We start from the raw sequence: 20,614 nt of genomic DNA on the forward strand, positions 1-20,614 counted from the left end.
AGACTGAGGCCAGAGTGTCCCTTTTTATCTGATTGTTTTTGGATCTTCTCTCCTATCATATTGCAATTGCATAAACAGTAATGTCTTGAGATGAAGGCTATGACGTTCTAAACTCGCATTGAACCGTGCACGATCTTCTGTCCATGACCGACCCTGGAAGCCAGCAGAGGACAATCACCTAGCAAATAATGTCGTCGTTGGTTGACATTCTTCGCATGTTAACCCAAGACAAATATTCAACACTCCACGCTGGAATATTCCAAATTAAGTGGAAAACATCATTTTTTTATGTGTTTGTTTTGTCGGCTGTTGAAAAGCCGATTAATTACAAGCAACTGCACAGATTTCAGCGCTAACGTCGCATTGGGCCCTCTAAGCCACTGGGCCCACTTTGAAGCTCCTTTAATGGTCCTGAGTTTGAATCCTGAAGCTGGGTGACTGATACCGATACCCACGTTTATAGGCATAACATCCGTGCCTTTGAGGTGGCTGTAATCCAAGGCACTGCAAGGACCTCTGGTGTCCCAGGTTTTAATGCACAGAGCCCCCTTGTGGTTGAACCAGGTTTTCAAGCGAAAATAAATTTACAAAACTGTTAACTGATATAAGCATTCCAAATGCGGCCGCGTCTCAAAAGTACACACCATATATGTTATCGGGCACATCGAACATTCTACGGGATCTTGTTACAAAGCACCAGTAACAATATCTGTATGCATGTTGAACTTATTTCGCACTGTGCGTAGCTAACCGTGCCAATCGGAGGTGCGGGGGAAGGACAAACTAAACACAAAAAGCAGTTCTCAAGAAATACGTTTTCAATCTAGATTTGAAAGTGCATCAAATATTGTGGTATTACTTAAGATAATTTGGAGAGTAAATCAACCAAATGAAAGTAATTGGATGAGATTACTATGAACCTATCAAGTGTGGGTGTGTTGCGTTACTTCTAAAGCGTAAGATTATTAGCAATTAAATATTGTTTAATCAGACTAAAATACTAATATTTTGCATCCCTATGTAAAATAACTTCTGAATGAAGGCATTCCCTCACCATTTCTTTGACCATATTTTGCTCCCCGTGGTCGCGTGGATTTTTCTCCGGGTCCTTTGGTTTTCCCCTTCACATTCACAAACGTGCGTTTTGAGTTTTTGCCTGCAATACATTTCCACGTGATAAGCCACTTCATTGAGCTATCATTTATGACCAGGCCCCTATAAAGCTCAGTGGGCCTTACCTGGTAAAATAAAAAACTAGTTAAAATGTCCAGTGTGCTTGCTACCTATTGTCTGTCACACCACAACCCATGTTGTATGTTCAATGATATTCACCCCTTCCTCTCCGTCGCGTCCACACACCAGCTGCCGCAGTGCGTGTGCATTCACCTGCACCGGCTGGCGTTCTCCCGCGACTCCCATGCCTACAAGGAGCATGGCCACGTCTCGTTCCGATCCTCGCTCGACCTGGCTCGATACACACTGCAGAGCGGTGAGCAAGTGCTTCTCCACGAGGCACGTCACTCGTCCACCGCTATGCGCAATCAAGCGCGGATAAGAGGAAGTGGCCCAGCAGTGGGAAGCAGAGGTCGCAACCGGGTACCCGATACCCGTACCCTACCCGATACCGGGCTACCCGTACCCAGCCGTACCCGTACCCAGCCGGGTACGTACCCAGCCGGGTACGGGTACGAGTAGCCGTTTGCGACCCTGGTGCGGCCGGGTACGGGTACGGATAGGCCGTGAGTCACTGGTGAGTAATCGTTTGTCACTCATTTCAGGTAGGGTATGGGTACGGGTAGGGAACGGGTACCCGTACCTGGCCGGGTACGGGTGCCCATTTGCGACCCTGGTGCGGCCGGGTACGGGTAAGGAATCAAAACCCGTTTGCGACCTCTGGTGGGAAGCCGCTTCTTGTACAGAATTTTCTAGCACGTGTCGTGGTGGGCGCTGCACGAACCAGCCCGTGTCCGTCCGGTGCTCGCCAAGCTGCATTGGCTACCGGTTGCCGAACGAATAAATTCTGAGGTCGCACTCGTTACACACAAAGTGATTGCCACAAATAAACCGCAATACCTTGCTGATCTCGTCAAGGAGTATAAACCATAACGCGAACTCAGTTCATCCTCGCAGCGGCTTTTGGCTAGCCGTTGACCCAAAGACGGTTACTGCACCGTGCACTTTCAGATGTGCTTCTACCGGCCGTCTGGAACGCTCTTCCGACGATAGGAAGCAACTCGAGCCATGTACTTTTAAACCTAGATTGACAACTCATTTATTCAGAACGGCTTTTTGTGTTTAGTTTGTTTTATTTCCCCGGACCTCCGATTGGTACGGTTGGCTATGTACGGTGCTATCAAACAATGAACGGACAATAGGTATGTGTTGTAATAATATGTATTAATTATAAGACAATTAATATGGTGCCTCGTGTGCATGTGTGTACCTGTGTGTGTGTGTGTGCACGCTCCCTATAGAGCTGTCGAAAGGACGGGTCGGCCATTGTGGCAGCCGGTTCACCCTCACTGCCGTTGTGGTGCATTATGGGAACTCGACGAGTGGGCACTTTGTGACGTACCGCAGCATACCGAGTGGAGGACGGGGTGAGGGCACTCGCTTGTGATAGCAACATCACGCACATACAAACACAAATTTTGCGCCATACCAGCCTTGGCTGGACTTTTGGGGCAAGTGCTGTTAGCGAGCGCCTGTTGAGCCTGGCATAGCACACGAAGAGGTGGTGCGGTTACCACCACATCCAACTGACCTGTCTCCCCAGTGCTGATGTTTACACACCGCACCAGTTATTCTATTAAGGCTCCTCCAAGCTAGTGGAGGCCCGGGACCGGTTCAGCTGTGGCCGGGTATTGAAGCCGAGTTCATAACGCAGTGCGTACATCACTCTGCCACCACTCTCCAAACACACACTCGTACCATAAAAATGCATTTCTGCATGTACTGTATTGCACCTCATAGAAGAGCCATATCATATACACACGCACCATGCAATACACATTGGGTTGAGCGATATACACACAATTCTTATACTGGATTATTCTACTTATCGTGATATAATAATGCCAGTACTATTGGCATCGTGGCATCTGCCCACAACACTGGGCATTAGATGTAACTTATGAAACCTATACAAATGAACAGCAATAGAAAATCGCCATCAACATTTGATTTCGGAGGAGCGAAGGCACGCTGGTTTGGATTCCCGGCCACAGCTATCATCAGTGGCGAGTGATACCTGAACCGGTCCTGGGCAACCCCCCCCCCCCTCTTCAACTTAACCAACGCACCCTGACGATCGAGCGTGGTGATGTACGGTTAAACCATCCTCGTAACCGACACGGCGTTGGCAGGCCTTCATCCGGCAGTGGATTGACAAAAAGGGTTTGTATAATTAACTTACCAGTATTGTTTTTCATTAATGCTTTACTGTATTCATTATCGCTGGGTCAGTATTCTATTGCGTAGTGATAAATAACAGTCAAATTGCCTCCCTGCTCAATGAGGAAATTCCATAAGATAATAGTTTTTTTACCCTTTTATCTGGCAACAAAACTGACACCTCTTTTACAAGGAGTCATGTTTGCATTGACCACAATACCTGCAGTTGGAATGCAAACAAAAAACACAACTCTGATAATGTATGCACTGTCCTTGAAATTGATTGGTCCACACCCGAGACAGCTTTTCTTAGAGCCTAGTCTCACATGGTGTTGGACCAGATGACGCCAAAAGGCGTACAACTCAAAGACAATGCACCATCAGAGTATGAGAGCTCGGGGTAAGCATTTACACCATTGGAACCTCCTTTGCCAGTAGCAAAATATGATAATTGGTTTTTTACCCTTTTATCTGGCAACAAAACTGACACCTTTTGTCAGATAAAAGGGTAAAAAACCAATTATCATATTTTGTTACTGGCAAAGTAGGTTCCAATGGAGGACATTCCACTTGCCTCTTACGTAGATCAGTGTAGCTCCTTGGGACAAGCACGATTGACGTCTCACCGAGTGGCACTTTCTTACGACCTCAGAAGAGTGACGCGCGGAATTGAACCCTCGGCTGGGATGATTATAACTTGTAACATTTGTGGTTTGAGTTTATGGTGCTATAGCCACAACACTAACTGACCCTTCGTCAGCATGACTTGAATATATTACGTGCAGATGACCTGCAGTCTGTTGGCTAGTGGGTCGTGCTCCATCGGAGGCGAATTGTTTGGTCCAGTGATGAGTTGGATCTGCGTGTAAATCTCGACAGGCACGGCCCTATGATTGATAGCAAGCAACTTCTGGACTGTTTTTTTCCTCGTGATGCATATTTGTACATTTTGAGATTTTAGTAAGTTATCAGCATTGAAACTATAATTATGAAAAAAAATGCAACTTTCTAGCCGTTATAAATCTTATTATGATGTGCATTGATTAGTCAGTCAAAACCATCTGTGTATGTTTCTATGTGTGTCTGTGCGTACGTGTCAACAGTTCGCGGCCGCTGGGTTTGCTGCTCCGATGATGAGGTCCGCTCTGTGAGTCTCTCTGAGGTTCTCAACTCCCGGGCCTACCTACTTTTCTATACACGCACGTGATGTCATCATCACCACCGTCATCGTCGTCGTCGCCATCGGCACTTTCACGACCAACAGCTGCATTAACCGCACTACCGTCACCATCACCATGATCATCACTATCACCACATTTGCCATTATTATTGCTATCACCACCACTGTTATTATCACCTCCACTGTATCGTCCACACCACCACAATCATGCACCACCATTGCCATCATTACCACCACCTCGTAACACACGCCATCATAACTGCAACCACAATCATCACATTCGTCATCACGATCAACTCTGCCATCACTACCATCATCACCACCACAATCATTGTAGTATCCATCTCACCCATAGCCATTATGCTTGAAATCCAGTGTGTACATTTTTTTAATTCAATTTGAAATAATAAAACTTGGTGTATATGTATTGTCGTCATTCTGTGGTTTAACGATTCATTGTTTCTTTTAGGTTAGTTTGTGCGGGAATGTACATGTTTTCCCTATTATCCTTCGAACCGTTAATAGCCAATCAAAGCAAGTTGTCACGTTGGCAAATATGCCAATTTGGGTTATCAGCAAACAGGAACGTGGAAAGACAGGCAACATTGTTACAATTTTGTACGAAGTTTTGCTGGAGATTACATCCAGCACCATCAGGTGTTAATAAAAGCTCAACTGTCACGTAGTTCTGTCGTTTAAATCCAATATCTTCGTGATAAATTAATTTGTTTATTCACCCACGTACTATTCTATTCACAAAACTAATCATTTCTACTGGCTAAAAATGTGCACACCACCGCAAAATACCCAAGAGCTGCTCTCTCACACAACAGATGGCTTCTGAATATATTTTTACGAATAGATCATTTGTTTGTGCATGTGTAGTGGCATAGCGCTGGCTGCTGGCGGAAAAGGGTAACTGCGGTGTATGGCAGTACTCACGTCCGCAGGACACGATAGACACGAGAGGGGGACATCTCGGGGAAAGGTCACAGAGGGCGCCATCGGGAAGCCTCGGGAACCCGCTAGTAGGTTCCAGAGAGAGGGCGTGGCCCGTGCAGAAAGGGGGCGTGGTCCGGGCAGAGAGGGGCGTGGCCCGGGCAGAAAGGGGGCGTGGCCCAGGCGGAGCGAGGCCACGCTGAGAGTATAAGAGGGGCCCCTGTGGGGGAACTCGTGGCTGTTGCTGGAAGTGGGATCCTCCATCGTGCTGCTCAAGATTGTCGTTACCATCTCGTCGCCATCGACGCTGTCGTCTTCACTCGATATTGCGCTGCAAGATAGTTGTTGGCTGTCTCCGTTCAGCACCATCAGTGTTAGACGATTAATGTTGTGTATATGATAGCGACTGTAGAGTGTGCACCCACGTAGGGTGTGTATTATCCCGATGGTGTTCGTTAAATAAAAGAAACTGTCCGAGTTAGTCACGACACATGTGCAAAAGAGGTCCATCCATAACTCGTGTATCGGCAACATTGTTTTGATAACCTTACCAGAAATGGTCGTGCTTGAACAAAATTCCCTTTTGTATGTTTGTAAGCACAAACAAATAACCAGTCTCCGTGCCACATGGCTGCAATCTGGAATCGAATTTACGAAGTCTATTTCACCTCGATGACGATATGAGTTGTGTTTCAGGTAATATGAAAATACATAATGGGTGGGGGCCACTGTAAGAAGGCTATCGTCTCCGACCCAAGCACCTCAATTGAAACCCAAACATCGCAAACCCAGACTATGGGGCACACAGTAAGCCCCACTGGAGTCTCTGCGCTCCTTCAATGTGTAGTGGGCTTATGTGACGCAGAAGTTGATTGAGGCAACACGTATTTATTACAAGTTGATACAGTAACAGGGTAACCACCCTAACACTTGAAGAGGTAACGGCCTCTTCACCCGGTCTTTATCAGAAGTGCTCCCCAGTTAATGCCCACATTAACTGCCTACTTCCCCGCTATTCCAGACCTTCCTCCTAGGAGGCTAACTAACCTGGCCCAGCTTCGGCGCAGGTTCCGACCCTCAGCCACACGAGTCCGGCCTTTACAAGGACATCAGACCTCGCTGCTCTGAGGTCGCACCACTGGCTTGCCCTGCTCGGCCCGCACAAGGGCAGCGAGTCAGGGGTGTTCCAGGTCTAGCTAGCTGGCCTTCAGTCTTCACTGGCTCTTCATCTTGACCTGTACCCAACGACTCCCTCGAGCTCCCTGGCTCTCCGCCTTATATACCAACATGCCCTCGAGGGGCGGGGCTGTGTGGGATCACAGCATGCCCCCACACAGCCCCCCAGGTTGGTAACCGTTTGCGGACGTGGATGTAGACACCCCAGTGTAACTGCCCGTCCCCCCCCCACGTAACACCCCTACAAATGGAGGAGGAACGGCAAAACTCGACGAACTCCACTGAAGCCCTCTGGTGACTTGCAGACCTCGACATTGGCATTTCGTTCCTTAACATATCGCGACACGCAAGAATCGAATGGCTGCAATCTCCGAGACATTTTAACACAATGTGTTCTATACTACGGTGATATATTTTGGGTAATAATATGCAGACCAGGCGTCTGTTGTATCACATACAAATAACGTCACTTATTTGGGCCATCAGCGAGCGTATGAGTCATGCGGATCAATACATTCCAGCAGCATTTCTTGCAACCAGCCAAATTCCGGAATTGATTTCAAATTTCCGATTCTCTTCAGTACACAGCTTTGGTGCAATTTTGCTGCACTTACTTTAGTGGGCACCACTATGTCCACCAAGCAGCCTTTGCCTGTAACACCAGGGAACCCAACAACATTTCGTGAACATGCCACATTCTGCTCCATTCTGAGATGTTTTTAAGTCATTCTTCCACATGCACGAGATGACCATCACCGGTTCTGAATTTAGAATTGGTGGACGTGCAGCAGACATTGACTCTAAAGTTTCTGTAGCTATGCAAACACAAATTATCGGTACGATCATCGAGCTAAGGAATAATTTCAGCTTGTAACACGCCGCACAGCATTGACAAGGAACCACAGAAAAATTGGGAAGGCAGCCACACGGTAATCCAGTGCCAACAATTTCCCAAGCTCTGGAGTCCTCTATATACGAAGGTGATAGCCAAGTAACGAGTGTTTATATGTGGTAGGAATCTCCTGGTTGCACCAGCCCACATGGGATTATTGGTTGGGGAGGGAGGAGCTGGGTGGGGAGGGGAGGGTGGGGCTGGGTGGGGAGGGTGGGGCTGGGTGGGGAGAGCTGGGTGGGGAGGGCTGGGTGGGGAGGGGTTGGTCACCCCGTGGTGCGCTTATAAAACTCAACGTTTAACCTACTCACGCCGGCTTGTGCCCTCCCTCACAGTCGGGCATATTTGCGGAATACACCACGCCGCCGTTGACCCTGGCCATTGACCGAGCAACCCAACGTTCCTACCAGCTCCCTTCGCAGGAATGTGTTATGTGTTAGGAAATGGGGGCACCTACAGAAAACCCACACTCTTTCCCACACAGATGGAGTCCACATTTTTGCTGTACCGCCTTCTGGCGAGTCAGGGCATGGCACCTCGATGACCACAAGTAAGGGAGCCTCACAACATTCGTGTGATCTACCAACCTTCGCCTCGACAAGTACTGGATTACAGGCGAGCATAGCCATCACCGCCCGGCTAAATGTAACAGCGTACCAACACATTCCTGCGGAGGGAGCTGGTAGGAACGTTGGATTGCTCGGTCAATGGCCAGGGTCAACGGCGGCGTGGTCTATTCCGCAAATATGCTCGACTGTGAGGTCGGGCACAAGCCGGCGTGAGTAGGTTAAACGTTGAGTTTTATAAGGGCACCACGGGGCGACCAGCCCCTCCCCACCCAGCCCCACCCCTCCCACCCCCAACCCAGCCCTACCCTCCCCACCCAGCCCCTCCCCACCCTCCCCACCCAGCCCCTCCCCACCCAGCCCCTCCATGCACGACGGACAGACACAATAATCCCCTGTGGGCTGGTGTAACCAGGAGGTTCCTACCAGTATAACATTCAATGTACATAAATGACAAATAGTTATTGATTCACACGTGCATGGTTCAATGCACGTGTTGTGTGTGATAGTGGAGCCCACCAGTACTGCTCTTGCAATCTCCGTCATCTTCCCATTGGTCCATGACCTCTTGGTAGCACATCAAAGCCTGTGTATTTGTAATCAATCAATCTTTATTTAACGTGCCAATATCGCCCTCCACAAAAAGTAGGCATCAGTGCACATCGCAGCAGAACGGCAACGGTACAGGGGGTGGGAAAAGACACCCGTAACGACCTCCAGGGCTAACACAGAGTGAGCAAACCCACCCCGACTGGACATCTGTGAAAAAATAGCTTTATAGCTCATCGGATTCCTCCAGTATGAATACATATTCTGATTCTGAATTGCAACCGCTCGCAACATATTGCAACAGCGCACAACGAATATCATAAGAAAGTTAGGTAGTCGATATAAATAAATTAAAAGTAACGAGTTTTTATTTTGGTTTAACGCGTAGGCTTTCGCGACCAATATTATCCATAATACAGGTTTGTGGGTTAGATCTCGTTATTTATAAATGTGTCGCAACCCTCCACCACCCGACACGGCCAATCAGTAAAAAAATGTGTCACGTTGACAAAAGACTAAATAGTTCACTACTATAGCCCACCGGTGTGTTGAAGAGTGAATCCACAACATTTGCATTTTTTGAGTACGACGTTTCGCTGGTAATTACATCTAGCATCATCGGGCAATTTGCCAGAATTTCATTAACTTTACATTTTAGATGTTATGGGAAGTAACCTGCCCTCCTGCACCCTGCTGTATCCGCCCCACACCCAAGTGTCGCTTCCCCACGTCCCCTATGTGCACTGCACAAATCACCTCCACCCACACGTATGTCCCACCCTCCCTCCGCGTCTCTTCCCCATCCCCCTGATCTCCCACCCCTGGTTGTCGCAGCGCCACGTTGCCTCTTTGTAAACGGCCCCACCCCTCGACCCTTGGACGCCCCCGTAACCTCTGGTCATCGACTTCAGCCCAGCACGGGCCAAATGAAGTTCACGTTTAACTGTGGAATTTGCACCGAGTGTGAAAACAAGTCCGAGATGGCACAGAAAGCGCGGCGTTGCTGTTTTTTTTTCTTCTTCTCTTTTTGTTTACGCACGCGAGATTGTTTTTCGTGGATTGGATCTTTGCTATTAACTAAACTATTTACCAGCTAATGCCCACTGAGCTATATAGCTATTTTACTGGTAGGAACCTCCTGGTTACACCAGCCCACAGGGGATTATTGTGTCCGTCCGTCGTGCAGGGAAGGGCTGGGTGGGGAGGGTGGGGAGGGGCTGGGTGGGGAGGGTGGGGCTAGGTGGGGCTGGGTGGGGAGGGGCTGGTCACCCCGTGGTGCCCTTATAAAACTCAACGTTTAACCTACTCACGCCGGCTTGTGCCCGCCCTCACAGTCCGGCATATTTTCGGAATACACCACGCCGCCGTTGATTGACCGAGCAACCCAACGTTCCTACCAGCTCCCTCCGCAGGAATGTGTTCCTGGCCACATGTGATAGCTCAACGAAGTGGCTTATCACGTGGAAATGTATCGCAGCCAAAATACTCAACGTGCATGTTGATTCTAAATGAGGAGGGGAAAACCGGAGGACCCAGAGATTTAAAAAATTCCACGCAAACACGGGGAAAACATACAAACTCGCAAATATACAGGCGTCAGAGTCGGGATCGAACCGACGACCTCCTGTATACGAGGCACGGTAGTTAACAACTCGCCACCGTGGCGGAAGACCACAAGGTTTCACACAACACGCACACGTGGGAAAGCACTCGGCCACCGTGCGTTATGAAAGAACCCACACGCAGTTCATGAAGCAGTGCATTGTAGTGTCCCTTGTCTTAAGTCACCATCAAAATGTGAATAAATGTGACCCACTGCCGGCAGCACTGCACAAGGAGCCGTCCATAAATGACGTCACGCACCCAAGGGGGGGGGGGTCAGACATTTGTCACGATGTGTGACGAGGGGAGGGGGGTTTGAGAAATGGGACGTCACATTAAAATGCGCAACTTTAAACAAAAAACACACTATGATAATATTTGCATTGTCCTTATCAGTTTCAAGGACAAGTCATATATTATCATAGTGTCTTTTTTGTTTGCATTTGACTGCAAGTATTGTGGTTAATGCAGACATGAATCCTCGTAAAAAGGTTTCAGTTTTGTTGCCAGAAAAAAGGGGAAAAACCCTATTCGTATATTTTGGTACTGGCAAAGGAGGTCTAATGATGTAAAGGCTATGTAGGTCAGTGGTCCTAACCTGGATAAAATAAAATACGTAAATAACTTTAATATCACTCCAGACCCGGCCACCCAAGTTCTATTCCCGCTCACGGCCTAAATCAGTGACGAACGTCTGATCCGTTTCTGGGTCACCCCCTGTCGAATCAGCTTCAAATGAATGGCCTGGTTTTTCTGTTTGCACTCAGTCACATACACTGTTCATGTTTTTGTTTGTTGCGGTTGCACCCGATTCAAGAGCCGAATGGCTCACATGGCTATACCTAATAAATGAACTTGAACTTAGCTGCGGCGTGTAAACATCGCCGCTAGGGAGACAAACGCGGCCGGGCGTGGAGCTGGCCACCCACCTCCCCGTCGTGTGCCGTGACTGCCTTCATAGGTGCTCGCTCACAGCACTTGCGCCCAGCAGTCTGTTGAGGCTACACGGGGGATCTTTGTCTTTAGGGGTGAAGGGGTGGGGTCAGCGATTGTTTTTTTTGGAGGCTCGGGGCAACATTCCAGACGAGGTCCCCCCACCTCCCCTCCCTCCTCTCTCTCTGGGGCTTCTGGACAGGTGGGTGGAGAGAGGCGGGCTACAGCGCTTGCACCGGCTCCAGGAACACGCTCGCACGCCCACACACGCACCGCTGCGTCCGTCTGCAACGAACGCTCTTCCATTCGATGCTGCTCGAAAGCCATCGGAGCGATGCACCGTGAAATCATCCCGATCGAAAACGCGTTTCTTTACAACTGATTATTGCGTTTAGTCCCACACCCCAGCCCTCGCACCTCCGATCGGCACGGTTGGCCACGTACGGTGCGAAAGAAGTTCAACACACACACAGCAGCGGCGGCGACCGGCGTTTGGGGGGGGGGTGGTGGTCCCGCACGATGTACGGCGTCGCTACGAGCCCGCTGCACCAGCCGACGCCTCTTCGTGAGAGCCCGCGCCTCTCCGCAGCTGCCGGGGCGGACGTGCTACTCAAGCTCGAGAACGCGCAGCCGGGCGGAGGCTCCTTCAAGATCCGCGGCGTGGGGCTGCTCTGCCAGAGGGCCTCTGCGCTGTGGCACGGCGGTGGCGGTCGTGGTGTCGGTGGCCTCCACTTCGTCTGCTCCTCCGGTGGGAACGCGGGCATGGCCGCGGCGTACGCGGCGCGGAGGCTCGGAGGGCGCTCCACCGTCTTCGTGCCGCGCTCCACCGCAAGCTCCACCAGAGAGGCGCGGGGTCAACGGCACTCACACGAGGGGGGGTGGGGGGGGCAGGGAGTGGGGGGGGGGCGAGGAGGCGGTTGGTGGGGGCGTTCACCGCGGTATGGGGCCGTTCATAAATGGCGTCACGCACCTAGGGGGGGTGGGGGGAGGGTCAGATATTTGTGACGATGTGTGACGGGGGGAGGGGCGGTTTGAGAAATGTGACGTCACATCAAAATGGGCAACTTTTAATAAATATAAAAAAACACGTTCTACTTAATTAAATAAATATTTTCTCCTACAACGTCGGAGTGCAGCGACACATTAAATACGCACTAAAATGGCAATAGTTTAAAGTGATTTGAAGCATAATGGTAGGTTTTTACCCTTTTAACTGGTACAAAACTGACACCTTTATTCAAGGCATCATGTTTGCAATGACCACAACACAAGTAGTCAATAAAGCAAACAAAAAGAAGCAACTCTGATAAGGATAATAATATGCACTGTCCTTGAAGTTGATTGGCCCACACCCGAGACGGCTTTCTTTAGAGCCTAGTCCCCATTGGTGTAGGGCCAGATGACACCAGAAGGCGTACAACTAAAAAAACAGTGCAATATCAGAGTATTGAGAGTTCGGGGTAAACATTTACACTATGAGATCTCTTTTACCAGTGGCAAAATATAATGGTAGGTTTTTACCCTTTTAACTGGTACAAAACTGACACCTTTATTCAAGGCATCATGTTTGCAATGACCACAACACAAGTAGTCAATAAAGCAAACAAAAAGAAGCAACTCTGATAAGGATAATAATATGCACTGTCCTTGAAGTTGATTGGCCCACACCCGAGACGGCTTTCTTTAGAGCCTAGTCCCCATTGGTGTAGGGCCAGATGACACCAGAAGGCGTACAACTCAAAAAACAGTGCAATATCAGAGTATTGAGAGTTCGGGGTAAACATTTACACTATGAGATCTCTTTTACCAGTGGCAAAATATAATGGTAGGTTTTTACCTTTTTAACTGGTACAAAACTGACACCTTTATTCAAGGCATCATGTTTGCAATGACCACAACACAAGTAGTCAATAAAGCAAACAAAAAGAAGCAACTCTGATAAGGATAATAATATGCACTGTCCTTGAAGTTGATTGGCCCACACCCGAGACGGCTTTCTTTAGAGCCTAGTCCCCATTGGTGTAGGGCCAGATGACACCAGAAGGCGTACAACTCAAAAAACAGTGCAATATCAGAGTATTGAGAGTTCGGGGTAAACATTTACACTATGAGATCTCTTTTACCAGTGGCAAAATATAATGGTAGGTTTTTACCCTTTTAACTGGTACAAAACTGACACCTTTATTCAAGGCATCATGTTTGCAATGACCACAACACAAGTAGTCAATAAAGCAAACAAAAAGAAGCAACTCTGATAAGGATAATAATATGCACTGTCCTTGAAGTTGATTGGCCCACACCCGAGACGGCTTTCTTTAGAGCCTAGTCCCCATTGGTGTAGGGCCAGATGACACCAGAAGGCGTACAACTCAAAAAACAGTGCAATATCACTGAGTTGTACGCCTTCTGGTGTCATCTGGCCCTACACCAATGGGGACTAGGCTCTAAAGAAAGCCGTCTCGGGTGTGGGCCAATCAACTTCAAGGACAGTGCATATTATTATCCTTATCAGAGTTGCTTCTTTTTGTTTGCTTTATTGACTACTTGTGTTGTGGTCATTGCAAACATGATGCCTTGAATAAAGGTGTCAGTTTTGTACCAGTTAAAAGGGTAAAAACCTACCATTATATTTTGCCACTGGTAAAAGAGATATCATAGTGTAAATGTTTACCCCGAACTCTCAATACTCTGATATTGCACTGTTTTTTGAGTTGTACGCCTTCTGGTGTCATCTGGCCCTACACCAATGGGGACTAGGCTCTAAAGAAAGCCGTCTCGGGTGTGGGCCAATCAACTTCAAGGACAGTGCATATTATTATCCTTATCAGAGTTGCTTCTTTTTGTTTGCTTTATTGACTACTTGTGTTGTGGTCATTGCAAACATGATGCCTTGAATAAAGGTGTCAGTTTTGTACCAGTTAAAAGGGTAAAAACCTACCATTATATTTTGCCACTGGTAAAAGAGATCTCATAGTGTAAATGTTTACCCCGAACTCTAAATACTCTGATATTGCACTGTTTTTTGAGTTGTACGCCTTCTGGTGTCATCTGGCCCTACACCAATGGGGACTAGGCTCTAAAGAAAGCCGTCTCGGGTGTGGGCCAATCAACTTCAAGGACAGTGCATATTATTATCCTTATCAGAGTTGATTCTTTTTGTTTGCTTTATTGACTACTTGTGTTGTGGTCATTGCAAACATGATGCCTTGAATAAAGGTGTCAGTTTTGTACCAGTTAAAAGGGTAAAAACCTACCATTATATTTTGCCACTGGTAAAAGAGATCTCATAGTGTAAATGTTTACCCCGAACTCTCAATACTCTGATATTGCACTGTTTTTTGAGTTGTACGCCTTCTGGTGTCATCTGGCCCTACACCAATGGGGACTAGGCTCTAAAGAAAGCCGTCTCGGGTGTGGGCCAATCAACTTCAAGGACAGTGCATATTATTATCCTCATCAGAGGTGCTTCTTTTTGTTTGCTTTATTGACTACTTGTGTTGTGGTCATTGCAAACATGATGCCTTGAATAAAGGTGTCAGTTTTGTACCAGTTAAAAGGGTAAAAACCTACCATTATATTTTGCCACTGGTAAAAGAGATCTCATAGTGTAAATGTTTACCTCGAACTCTCAATACTCTGATATTGCACTGTTTTTTGAGTTGTACGCCTTCTGGTGTCATCTGGCCCTACACCAATGGGGACTAGGCTCTAAAGAAAGCCGTCTCGGGTGTGGGCCAATCAACTTCAAGGACAGTGCATATTATTATCCTTATCAGAGTTGCTTCTTTTTGTTTGCTTTATTGACTACTTGTGTTGTGGTCATTGCAAACATGATGCCTTGAATAAAGGTGTCAGTTTTGTACCAGTTAAAAGGGTAAAAACCTACCATTATATTTTGCCACTGGTAAAAGAGATCTCATAGTGTAAATGTTTACCCCGAACTCTCAATACTCTGATATTGCACTGTTTTTTGAGTTGTACGCCTTCTGGTGTCATCTGGCCCTACACCAATGGGGACTAGGCTCTAAAGAAAGCCGTCTCGGGTGTGGGCCAATCAACTTCAAGGACAGTGCATATTATTATCCTTATCAGAGTTGCTTCTTTTTGTTTGCTTTATTGACTACTTGTGTTGTGGTCATTGCAAACATGATGCCTTGAATAAAGGTGTCAGTTTTGTACCAGTTAAAAGGGTAAAAACCTACCATTATATTTTGCCACTGGTAAAAGAGATCTCATAGTGTAAATGATTTGAAGCATGTTTTATTTTCAAGATGGAAATATGGTTTTGGGGGGGGGGGGAGAGCTTTGTGACGTCATATTTTTGTGACGTCGTGTAACGAGGGGGGGGGGGTCAAAATCGTTCATAATCGCGTACGTACGGTGCGAAAGAGTTCAACATGCTAAACGAAACTTTTTTTTATTTTACCAGGTAAGGCCCATTGAGCTACATAGCTCTTTTTTCAGAGGCGACCCAGCCACAAATTATAGCTGAATGAAGTGGCTTATCACGTGGAAATGTATAGCAGCCAAATACTCTAAACGCACGCTTCTGAATATGGAGGGTAAACCGGAGGACCCGGAGAAAAATCCACGCGACCACGGAAAGAGAGTCACACAAACTTCTAATTTACAGACGTCGGGATCGAACCCACGACCTACTGTATATCAGGCGAGGTAGTCAACAGCTCGCCACCGTAGCGCCCATAATACAAGGTGTTTAAAAGAGATGGACACAAATTAAAATCGCTATATCTCTGCACCCACGAACCGCCCATGAATGAAACTCTTACCACTTGAAAGGGCGGGGCATAGAGTTTCAAATGATTACCGCTAGATGCCTCTCCCAGCGCACAAACAGCCCCTAGCCTCAGTCATTCGCAAGATGGTGACACCGCAACACAAGGCGTTTTGCGTTCTGCAGTTCAGCAAGACTGAATCCGTAATTGCGGTGCAGCGTGCGTTTCAACGGCGTTTTGGCATTGATCCGCCAATGTCAAAGAGCGTTCGTCGTTGGTACCGACAATTTGTGGAAGCAGGCTGCTGTTTATGTAAGGGGAAGAGCACAGGGCGACCACGCACCTCAAAGGAAAATGTGAGAATTAAACTATCGTCTCGATGTTGTCCATGCAGCAGGTGGAGGGCAACATAGAGCATTTATAAAATGGCTAGTAAAACTTGATAACTCATTAAACCGTTTGTAACTTTTTGTGAATTGTAACATGTTGCAATCGTGAAATATACTGCTTTTAAATTGGGTCCATCCTTTTTAAACACCCTGCACATTCATTCCTAAATACTCCCGGCCAGTCGCAAAGCGTCGCTCAGATGGGGCTTAAGCGACAACGAACGCTCACTGCAGCTGTGCTCCGAGATGGACGGAGCCGCACGTTGTTGAAGACTGCGGTCCACTAAGCGAGCCGAGTGGCGGTCTGAGAACGATTGATGAAATCATCAACTGATGGATGGAGGGGAATGGGGGGGGGACCGGTGGCTGGAATTGAAGCAACGTTCAACATCGAGGTGTTGTGGTATTCATGACCTAATAACCTCTTTGCCTCTTGACATCGGACTGTCGCACGCGAATCCACTGCTGGACGAAGGCCTCTCCACCACGTGTCAGTCACATTCAGTGCGACTTGGTGAGTTGGGGGTGGCGGGGGTGAAAGCAAGTCCAGTTGAGATATCACTCGGCACTGATGTTTGCCATGGGAATGAAACTCAGGTTCGCCGGGTTTCAGAGCGCTCTGTGTTACTGTTCCATCACCAAATCGGTGATATCGATGCTTATCCCCAACCCCCACCACAAGTTTCTTAAACCCCCCCCCTGCCGCCATCCACTCAACTATATACATGGGTGCAACAATTTTGGTTTCATTATACAGTCTTTCACGACCAATATTATGATTCGTAATTCGTTTATTTTTGGTTAGGTCGTGTATGTAACAAACCAGTTTTCATTTAAGGCCCTCCGTTTTCTAATAAAAGAAAAACTAAATAAATTTGGCATATCTGTCCACGCGACAACTTCATTTGATTGGCTCTGTCTGGTGGTGGAGGGTTATTGTAAAAGTTGACATACCTACAGGATCTCACCCGAAAGAAATGACAGTAATTATGAATTGTGCACACGGCAGTTAACCTGTATGCAGGTCGCGTGTGGTGGCATAAAGTGTGTGGCTTGCTCCCCAACGTCTGGCCAAAATGGAAGAATAGGCCAAAGCACCCAGTGGAGAGAGGGGGCTCTGTAGGAGCTTGTGGAGCTCCCTCTCTTTATATCGGATGCCCTTCCGCCAAAGCAGCGGCGTGGTCAAGTGAAACAATTCAGAGTGTTTGGCTGCAATCCATTTCCACGTGATCAGCTACTTTATTGAGATATCATTTGTGTATGTTGAACTTCTTTAGCACCGTACATAGTCAACCGTGCTAATCGGAATTGCGGGGGAAGGACAACAAACTAAACACATTGAAGCAGTTCTAAAAAAAAGTTTTCAACCTCTTTATACGTGACTTTACTGAAATAACCAAAGAGTTTTCAATCTAGATTTGTCACTTCCTAATATCGGAAGGCAGAGCGTTCCAGACTGCAACACAAAAATGAGTTCAGAGAAGAGAGTTGTAAATCTAGATTTTAATCAATCAATCTACATTTGTGGCCACATCGCTTCTGAAAAAAAAATCTGCATAGCTCAGTGGGACTTACCTGGCGCACACACACACACACAAAAAACGATTCGTAGTTTTAGTTTAAACAATCGCACGGCCGCTCCTTTCTACACCCGACACCTAACCCCCTGGATCTTGCCCGGGACCATTCCCCTGCTCAGCGGCTGCAGGAGGAGGGCGCCTCCGTGCAGGTGGTGGGGGACGCGTGGGACGAGACGAACGAGCACGCGTTGCGCGTGTCGACGGAGGAGGGCGACGGCTGCTGCTACGTCCACTCCTTCGACGACCCCCTCCTGTGGGAGGGCCACGCGAGCCTGGTGCACGAGCTCAAGGCGACCATGGCGGCCGGCTCCAAGCCCGGGGCCGTCGTCGTGTCCGTGGGCGGCGGCGGCCTCCTCTGCGGGGTGGTGCGGGGGCTCAGGGAGGTGGGCGGCTGGGGGGACGTGCCCGTCATCGCCGTGGAGACGCAGGGAGCGCACAGCCTGCACGCCGCGCTCAGCGCGGGGGAGCTCGTCACGCTGCCGGCCATCACCAGGTGGGGAGGGGAGCGCACTGCGCATGTGAGCCAAAGGGGGGGGGGGGGGGCTTTGGTCGGTGCCATCTGGGGGGGGGGTGTCGAATGTCACCTATTCACCATGGGCAGTCTCGACCGTGAGAATAAATATTAGCGTACGTGAAACCGTCTGTTTATTGGTATACATATGTATTTCCATATTTTGTAGATGTTTAATATCGCATTGGTAGAATTTCTTATTTATCTACGCGTGAAACGTTGGTCTTCCGCCGCGGTGGCGAGATGTTAACTACCTTGTTTGGTATACAGGATGTCGTGGATTCGATGCCGAACCTGATGCCTGCTGTATATTTGGTGTTTGCGTATCTCTCACCGTGGTCGCGTGGATTTTTTCTACGGGTCCTCCGGTTTTTCTCTGCACATTAAAAAAAAATGCGTTTAGATTATTTGGCTGCTATACATTTACACATGAAAATATGCCACTTCATAACATTGCTCGCTTTCGCGACCAATGTTATCCATAATAGAGGTTGTTGGGTTAGATCGCATGAATATAAATGTGTTGTTAAACCCGCCACCACTCGACACAGCCAATTAGTAAGGTTTGTCACGTAAACAGAACGTGCCAATTCGTTACGAGTACAGCACACCGGTGTGTTGGAGAGTAAACCTACAACATTTACAATTTGAGTATTCGAGTACTCGAATTGTAAGAGTAAACCCACAACATTTACAATTCAATTACTCGAATTGTAAATCTTGTTCTTTCGGTAAAGTCACGTAGAATGGAAATAATAAAATAAAATAAATAAAACATAATAAAATATTTTATAATGTTTTATTTTTATTATTTTATTATTTTATTATGTTTGATTATTATTTGATTATTTCCATTCTATGTGACTTTACCGAAAGAACCAAGAAGATGAATCTCTGCAGTCACGAAAGCTTTAAATCGAATTGTAAATGTTGTGGGTTTACTAGTAACGAATTGGCATGTTTGTGTTTACATGACAAACCTTACCAATTATCTGCGTCGGGTTGTGGCGGCTTTAACGACACATTTATATTCACGCGACCTAACCCAACAACCTCTGTTATGGACAAGCCACTTCGTTGAGCTATCGCTTCTGAAAAAAAGCAACATAGCCCGACCTGGTAAATATTGAAAAAAATTTGACCGACTCCTCTACGTATGTTTGCATGTGTCCCAGCGTGGCCAAGACCCTGGGCGCCAAGCGCGTGGCGGAACAGGCGTTTACTCTCGCCCGGGAGCACGCGGTCTTCTCCGAGGTCGTCTCGGACCGTGACGCCATCGACGCCGTGCAGAGGTTCCTGGACGATGAGCGGATGCTCGTGGAGCCGGCGTGCGGAGCCGCGCTGGCCGCCGTCTACTCCGGGGTGGTGCGTCGTCTCGTTGCCGAGGGACGGCTGGGCCCGCGGCCTGGCCCCATCGTGGTGGTGGTGTGCGGGGGGAGCGGCGTCACGCTGGGGCAGCTCCGCGAGTGGAGGGAGCAGCTAGGCATGGGCCCCGAGTGAATTAAATTAAAACTTTGTAGTTCATTTTACCCAGGTAAGGCCCACTGAGTTTTTTTAGCTCTTTTTAAAAAATAGAATGTGACCTAGCCACAAATGTTTCGATTTAAAGCTTTCGTGACTGCAGGGATTCATCTTCTTGGTTCTTTCGGTAAAGTCAAGTAGAATGGAAATAATAAAATAATAAAAATAAAATGTTATTATTTGTCTGCCTCCCTAGAAAATAAAAGATGTTATTTTATTTTTATTATTTTATTATTTCCATTCTACGTGACTTTACCGAAAGAACCAAGAAGATGATAGCCACAAATGATCGTGCAACGAAGTGGCATATGTGGGAATTCATAGCAAATATACCCGGAGGAGCACGGGATAAATCCACGCCACCACGGAGAGAACATGCAAACTCCAAATATACAGGCGTCAGGATTGAACGCACGACCTCCTGCGGCCTTTAGTGAGTCCGAGAAGGGGCATCGGAGTGCAACTCTTTGTGTTTCCAACTCGATTTAATTTTTGTATTCGATTCAGAATAATGGATTCGTAATTCCGCATTCCTATTTCGTGCAACGATTCTCTCTCCCAAGAAATGTGAATTGGCACGACTGGAGGTCGTGACTCGATTAGAAAATCGGTTATAGTCTTTTCACCGTCTTGTTTGTAATGTTTCA

General features: G+C 47.6%; 2 protein-coding genes across 3 annotated transcripts in view; both read left to right on the top strand.

Annotated features, from left to right (window-relative positions):
• The window catches only part of USP30 (ubiquitin specific peptidase 30), a 28,259-nt gene extending 23,299 nt beyond the window's left edge, over positions 1–4,960 (top strand). For both annotated transcript variants that reach the window (XM_078882417.1, XM_078882425.1), the window contains 3 exons: positions 1,363–1,489; positions 2,475–2,600; positions 4,497–4,960. In XM_078882417.1, coding sequence (XP_078738543.1) covers positions 1,363–1,489; positions 2,475–2,600; positions 4,497–4,600 — 357 coding nt within the window. In that variant the 3' untranslated portion in view covers positions 4,601–4,960. The remainder of the gene's footprint in view (positions 1–1,362; positions 1,490–2,474; positions 2,601–4,496) is intronic.
• Positions 4,961–11,748: 6,788 nt separating this feature from the next.
• LOC144949017 (L-serine dehydratase/L-threonine deaminase-like) lies at positions 11,749–20,251 on the top strand. Its single transcript, XM_078878805.1, has 3 exons — positions 11,749–12,076; positions 18,055–18,428; positions 19,622–20,251. The coding sequence occupies exons 1-3, from the start codon at positions 11,750–11,752 to the stop codon at positions 19,944–19,946; spliced, it is 1,026 nt and encodes a 341-aa protein (XP_078734931.1). The 5' UTR covers position 11,749; the 3' UTR covers positions 19,947–20,251.
• The last annotated feature ends 363 nt before the right edge of the window (positions 20,252–20,614 follow it).

This window comes from Lampetra fluviatilis, chromosome 3 (assembly GCF_964198595.1).
Source record: "Lampetra fluviatilis chromosome 3, kcLamFluv1.1, whole genome shotgun sequence".
In the NCBI taxonomy this organism is placed as follows: Eukaryota; Metazoa; Chordata; class Hyperoartia; order Petromyzontiformes; family Petromyzontidae; genus Lampetra; species Lampetra fluviatilis.

What these genes read in the sequence shown, in the direction of transcription:
- LOC144949017 (XM_078878805.1), top strand. Translation starts at nt 11,750, where the DNA reads ATGTACGGCGTCGCTACGAGCCCGCTGCACCAGCCGACGCCTCTTCGT. An exon ending in CCGCAAGCTCCACCAGAGAG is followed by an intron (nt 12,077 to 18,054) that starts GCGCGGGGTCAA and finishes TCCCCTGCTCAG; the next exon opens with CGGCTGCAGGAGGAGGGCGC. An exon ending in ACGCTGCCGGCCATCACCAG is followed by an intron (nt 18,429 to 19,621) that starts GTGGGGAGGGGA and finishes CATGTGTCCCAG; the next exon opens with CGTGGCCAAGACCCTGGGCG.